Consider the following 6621-nt stretch of genomic DNA (forward strand, 5'->3'; position numbering starts at 1 on the left):
CTCCAGGTTCTAGTTGCTTAGCCGTTGCGGTGGTTTCCCCAGAGGGCTTTTCGGCGTTTCTGACAGACACTCACCCTTGTAGGGTCGCCTTCGGGCATACTACTGTTGCCGTTTTTGTTGGGCTGCTATAGACCTGCTCTGGAATTGTACCGCACATACTAGCACTTATTCTAGTACTTTGTATGCTAGTTTTTAATTATTCGTACCTTTTATTACTACTTTATTAGCTTCCGCACGTGCACATGGCTACGTCACCTTCGTGTGACGGCCAGCACGCTCCGATCTCGGTCGGGGTGTGTCAGTTTGGTATCAGAGCCTAGGTTTGGCAGTCCTGTGTCCTTGTGAGTATTCTAATGGTTTTGGTGTCTTCTGTCAGAATTATGCCTCCTCGTCGGGAACCCCGTCGCTCTTCTGAGCCTAGTTTCCCCGATCTTACTCAGTTGGGGGAAGTCTTCGCTACAGCCCTTCAGTCAGTGATGCGCCCTCCCCAGAGGACACCTCTGGAGACTATGTATAATCTGAAGTTGGATAAGTTTAAGGGCAGTGAGGGGCATGAGAATGCAGAGCGCTGGCTAGAACACGTTGAGAAGACCTTCCGTGTATTGCATAACCAGGGAAATCTCCCTATGGAGAGGTGGGTCGAGACGACCACATGGTTCCTGGATACTGAGTCTGCAGCTTGGTGGGAGCAGGCGCTTCGTAGGTTGACTCCAGAGCAGAGGACGGATTGGAATGTTTTTACAGATTTGTTCAAAAGGAGGTATGTGCCCCCTGAGTACATCGATAGAAAGAAACAGGAGTTTACTGAACTGAAGCAGCGGAAGATGTCAGCGAATGAGTACTACCGCAAGTTTACGGATTTGTCTCGTTATCATCCTGATGTCGCTGGTAATCCGGCGGAGATGCTCCGTCTCTTCCGCCAGGGTACTAAGAAGAAATGGCGTTCGATGGCGACTGCTGTCCACAGCGGGACTTACCAGGACTTCTATGAGATATTGTTGAGGATCGAAGACTCTGAGAATATGTCGAGCGATAGTGATGAAGGGAAAGACGGCAATTCGAAGAAAGACGACAAAGGTAAAGGTCAGACATCGCTCGGGCCCCGTCAGACTCAGAACTTCAAGAGGGGTGGTGCTAGCTCGAGTTCTTCGAGTGGTGGCTTCAGTGCCACTGGACAGGGCCGTGGAGGTAGATTTTCTGGTGGCGCTAGAGGCCAGAGGCAGGGCGATGGTGGGCGAGGCAGAGCCCCAGTTTGTCGCAGGTGTAACAACCGGCATTTCGGCGAGTGTAGACGTGGTAGCAGTGGTTGCTTCACGTGTGGACAGGTGGGACATAGAGCGGCGAATTGTCCCCAGGGCCAGCAGCAGCAGAAACCGCAGCAGACCTTTATGCCACCACCTGCACCGCTTCAGCAGATCCAGGGTCCTAGTAGCTACGGCCAGACGAGTCGAGGTGGTGCTTATCACTATCAGGGTGATGCTGTCCCTTATGCTCCGGGGCAGTATCAGTACCCCCAGGATCCCTATTCCCAGGGTGGCTATCCTCAGTATTCAGGCGGCTATATGCCGTATCCTCCAGCTCCAGTAGGTGGTTCTCAGTGGTATCAGGGAGGACAGTATCAGCAGGGTGAGATTGCCACTAGCAGTGCAGGGTCTTCGAGACAGTCGGGTCAGCCCAGTCAGGGGCGTGGTGCTCAGGGACGCGGCGTTCAGGCGAGCAGAGGCCGCGGTGGGCGTCAGCAGGGACAGGGGCGTCTTCACAATATTTCTCTGCAGGACGCTCAGAACAACCCGGATTTGATTATGGGTACGTTGAACATTCTTGGTTGTTTCGCTAGAGTCTTAATTGATTGTGGAGCTACGCATTCCGTAATTTCTCATACATTTGCTCACGTGACGCAACCTCGCCCCACACCTCTAGGGTATGACTTAGAGTTCGCTATGCCTAGAGGAAAGACATGTGTTGTAGATTGTGTGTACCCTGGGTGTCCAGTGATCGTAGAGGGTGTTGTTTTATCAGCCGATCTTATCCCGTTAGATATTGTGGACTTTGATGTGATTCTGGGCACGGATTGGTTGCACTTCTATCGTGCCAACATTGACTGTTACGGGAAAGTAGTTACGTTTCACTGACCTGGACTACCTGAGGTTACTTTTGTAGGTGAGCAAAGTGGGGTGAGACACGGCGTTATTTCGGCGCTGCGAGCGAAAAAGTTATTGTCTAAAGGTTGCCAGGGGTACCTAGCACATGTGGTGTTGGATGAGGCCGCTCCTAGTAGAGTTGAGGATGTGAGAGTGGTCAGACACTTTCCTGACGTTTTTCCGGAGGATTTACCTGGTCTACCCCCAGATCGAGACGTAGAGTTCACCATTGAGTTACTTCCAGGTACTAATCCTATTTCTCTAACTCCATATCGTATGGCTCCCGCGGAGTTAAGGGAATTGAAAGTTCAGCTGCAGGAGTTAGTGGATAAGGGATTTATTCAGCCTAGTACTTCGCCTTGGGGTGCTCCAGTTCTGTTTGTGAGGAAGAAGGATGGAACTTTGAGGCTGTGCATCGACTACAGGCAATTGAATCGGGTGACGATTAAAAACCGTTACCCATTGCCTCGTATCGATGATTTGTTCGATCAGCTGAGAGGTGCTTGTGTATTTTCCAAGATAGACTTGAGGTCTGGTTATTATCAGCTGAAGATCAGTAGGGATGATGTCCCTAAGACGGCGTTCAGAACTCGTTACGGTCATTACGAGTTTCTGGTTATGCCATTTGGTTTGACGAATGCACCAGCCGCCTTTATGGATTTGATGAACCGGGTGTTCCAACCTTACTTGGATAGATTAGTTATCGTCTTCATTGACGATATTCTGGTGTATTCTAAGTCGAAAGCGGAGCATGTTCGACATCTTACTTTGGTGTTGAAGAGGTTGAGGGAACACCAGCTATATGCTAAGTTTAGCAAGTGCCAGTTTTGGTTAGATCAAGTTGCGTTCTTGGGGCACATCATTTCTGCTCAGGGTATTTTGGTTGACCCTCAGAAGGTTGCAGCTGTAGAAAGTTGGGAGCAACCGCGAACCGTCACCGAGGTGAGAAGTTTCCTTGGATTGGCGGGGTACTATCGGAGATTTGTTAAGGATTTTTCGGTGATTGCCTTGCCGTTGACGAGGTTAACGAGGAAGGATATTAAATTTGAGTGGGATGATAGGTGTGAGCAGAGTTTCCAGCAGTTGAAGCATTGTCTCACTCATGCACCTGTTTTGGCACTCCCAGACGATAGTGGTGATTTTGAGGTTTACAGCGATGCTTCTTTGAATGGTCTGGGATGTGTATTGATGCAGCATGGTAGGGTGATTGCTTATGCCTCGCGGCAGTTGAAACCTCATGAGTCGAATTACCCTACCCATGATTTGGAGTTGGCTGCTATCATCTTTGCGTTGAAGTTGTGGAGACACTATCTTTACGGAGAGAAGTGTAGGATCTTTACAGATCACAAGAGCCTCCAATATCTTTTTACTCAGAAGGAGCTTAATCTTCGCCAGCGGAGGTGGTTGGAATTGCTCAGCGATTACGATTACACGATTGACTACCATCCAGGTCGTGCGAACGTAGTGGCTGATGCACTTAGCAGGAAATCTCAGGGTCGCATTAATGCGTTGTACGCTAGTCGTATTCCTCTATTGGCGGACTTGCGTACTACGGGAGTAAGGTTAGAAGCAGAAGACCGAGATGTGGCTCTACTTGCTAATTTTCAAGTTAGGCCAATACTTGTTGATCGGGTGCTTGAGATTCAGGTAGCTGATCAGGAGACTCAAGAACTTATTCAAGCTCGAGAGCAAGGAAAGAGGCGAGATCTCAGAGTTCGAGATTCGGATGGCATGTTAATGCTAGAGGGTAGAATGTTCGTGCCTGTTAGTGTGGAGTTGAAGAAGGAAATTCTCGATGAAGCACATATCTCGGCTTATGCCATGCATCCAGGAGCTACTAAAATGTATCATACCATTCGACCGTTTTATTATTGGCCGGGTATGAAGAGGGAGATAGCCGAGTATGTGAGCAGGTGTGCTGTTTGTCAGCAGGTTAAAGCAGAGAGGAAGAAGCCGTTTGGGTTGTTGCAGCCACTTCCCGTTCCAGAGTGGAAATGGGAAAACATCACCATGGATTTTGTGTACAAGTTGCCGCGTACACAAAATGGCTTTGACGGCATTTGGGTGATCGTCGATCGACTCACTAAATCGGCTCATTTTATTCCAGTGAGAGAGAAGTATTCTTTGAGCCGTTTAGCGGAGTTGTTCATCTCGAAGGTGGTGAAGTATCATGGTGTCCCAGTGAGTATCGTTTCGGATCGTGACCCACGATTCACATCTAAGTTTTGGGTGGCTTTTCAGGAAGCTTTGGGCACGAGATTACTTTATAGTACGGCGTATCATCCACAGACTGATGGACAGTCAGAGAGAACTATTCAGACTTTGGAGGATATGCTGCGAGCTTCGGTGTTGCAGTTTGGTGATGCTTGGCACCAGCGGTTAGATTTGATGGAATTTGCTTACAACAATAGTTTTCATTCGAGCATTGGCATGGCGCCATTTGAGGCCTTGTATGGCAGAGCTTGTCGCACACCGTTGTGTTGGTCAGAGGTTGGAGAAAGAGTTTTAGTGGGTCCGGAGATTGTCGAGGAGACTACTCTGAATGTTCAGGTAATCAAGTCTAACTTGAAAGCAGCTCAGGACAGGCAAAAGAGTTTAGCGGATCGGCATGCTACAGACAGAACATATGAGGTCGGAGATTGGGTATTTCTGAAGCTTTCACCGTGGAGAGGTGTTGTGCGGTTCGGAAAGAAAGGGAAGTTGAGCCCCCGGTACATTGGACCATACGTGGTCACAGAACGAGTCGGTGAGGTAGCTTACAGGTTGGAGTTGCCTCCGGAGTTGGCTAGAGTGCATAATGTTTTTCACGTGTCTATGCTCCGACACTATGTTGCTGATCCATCTCACGTGATACCTCCTCAACCGTTAGAGATTAACCCAGATTTGACGTACGACGAGGAACCGGTGACGATCATCGATTGGAAAGAGAAGGTTCTGAGGAACAAGACGGTGAGTTTAGTGAAGGTTTTGTGGAGGAACCATTCAGTTGAGGAAGCTACGTGGGAGACAGAAGATCGGATGAGGGATTTGTATCCTCGATTGTTCTTTGACCACTAGGGGTTATACTTGGTTGTTTTGAATTTCGGGACGAAATTCTAATAAGGTGGGAAGGTTGTGACATCCCGTCCCGGGATTTTTAAAAAACGTACGTGTGAAATTACGATTTTGCCCCTAGTTCGATTTTTGTCACGTTGTGGGTTGTTTGTGTGGGGTGGTAGGTGTTGGACCACTCACACACACACACTGTCACACTCTCCCTCTCCCTCTGCCTCTGTCCCGTGTCTCTCTCTCTCTCTCTTCCTTTCTTCTTCTTCTCCCTTCGAAGTACGGACAAACATCAAAAACACTCAAACCACCACAGATCGAAGGAACCAACTACACCATTCGACTCGTGAGGTCGAGACGAGCTCAGCCATACCCTTTTCAGGTGAGAAACACTTCGTTTTCACGTCGTTTCATCAATGGCCGAATTGAGTACTGTTCATGCAAGATTTGTACATTGAGTTTTTGGGCTTTTGAAGCTTGTAGATGTGTTGGTGAGGTCCCAAGGAGCCTCGGAGTGCTTCGTTGGACAAAATTGGACGTCGGGATCGTCCTGTTCGAAGTTGGCCGGTTTTGAAGATTTTGCACAGGTATAATCTCTTAGTTTTAGCCCTTAAAACTTGTTGGGACATGTTCTACTAGTCTAGGGCTTTCATTTGGTCCAAGAATCACGAAAAACGGATGAAAAATGAGCGAGAAAACCCAAGTTGCAGGTTTTCCCAGTTTCCGGCGCCGGCGACGTCGCCGGCGATCGAATGAGGAAGGCGACGGAATATTCCGTCAATTCTGACGGAATATTCCTAACGCCGTTAACGGATCCGGTTAGTTTTGACGGAATATTCCGTCAGTTTAACGGAATATTCCTGACGGCGTCTGTTGACACCGTCAGTGTGCCTGGCACGTGGCCGCGCGTGGGGGCGCGTGGGTCCGTGCCTGTGCTGGCGCGTGGGGGCGCGTGCGGGGTCCAAAAATTATTTTAAAAATATGGTTGTGATCCTGAGGTTGTGTAGAGCACGTTGGTATATTCATTTGTCCATTTTGAGCAATGTATGAGAAGTTTTTACGAGAAACGGGTTATGTGCTTTAAAATTAACGTTTTTATAGTTGTTTCGCATTTAGGTGACACGTACCCCGAGGACGAGCGTGCACACGCGAGACAGGGGGGCTACGACCCTTCTACATACCAGTGAGTGGGCTTTTGTTTTCCGTATATACCTATATACATTTATATTCCCAGAAATTGATTTAAAAAGGGTTATTTGCCTTATGCCATGCATGTTATTATTATCGTTTATGCATCATTGCACGCATTAGTAGTGGCATACATATATATATGCATATTGGGTGCTGTGGACGCACAGGTAAGTGGTATTCGCATTTACTTTCAGCAGTTGTTTGAGATGTTTAGAGAGCTCATAACCTGCACCCCCGGTGTTAG

At 48.4% G+C, this 6621-nt stretch overlaps 1 protein-coding gene across 1 annotated transcript; it reads left to right on the forward strand.

The window, feature by feature from the left end:
- Positions 1–380: 380 nt before the first annotated feature.
- On the forward strand, positions 381–6373 carry LOC148696322 (uncharacterized). The gene is made up of 2 exons (XM_088696201.1): positions 381–1806; positions 6303–6373. The coding sequence occupies exons 1-2, from the start codon at positions 381–383 to the stop codon at positions 6371–6373; spliced, it is 1497 nt and encodes a 498-aa protein (XP_088552327.1).
- Positions 6374–6621: the final 248 nt, after the last annotated feature.

This window comes from Pyrus communis, chromosome 6 (assembly GCF_041283825.1).
Source record: "Pyrus communis isolate YQ-2024b chromosome 6, ASM4128382v1, whole genome shotgun sequence".
NCBI classification, from domain to species: Eukaryota; Viridiplantae; Streptophyta; class Magnoliopsida; order Rosales; family Rosaceae; genus Pyrus; species Pyrus communis.

Bases quoted from the DNA above. Each gene is read 5' to 3' on its own strand.
- LOC148696322 (XM_088696201.1), top strand. From the start codon at position 381: ATGCCTCCTCGTCGGGAACCCCGTCGCTCTTCTGAGCCTAGTTTCCCC. The intron at 1,807-6,302 runs GTACGTTGAACA...TTTCGCATTTAG, and splicing joins CAACCCGGATTTGATTATGG to GTGACACGTACCCCGAGGAC.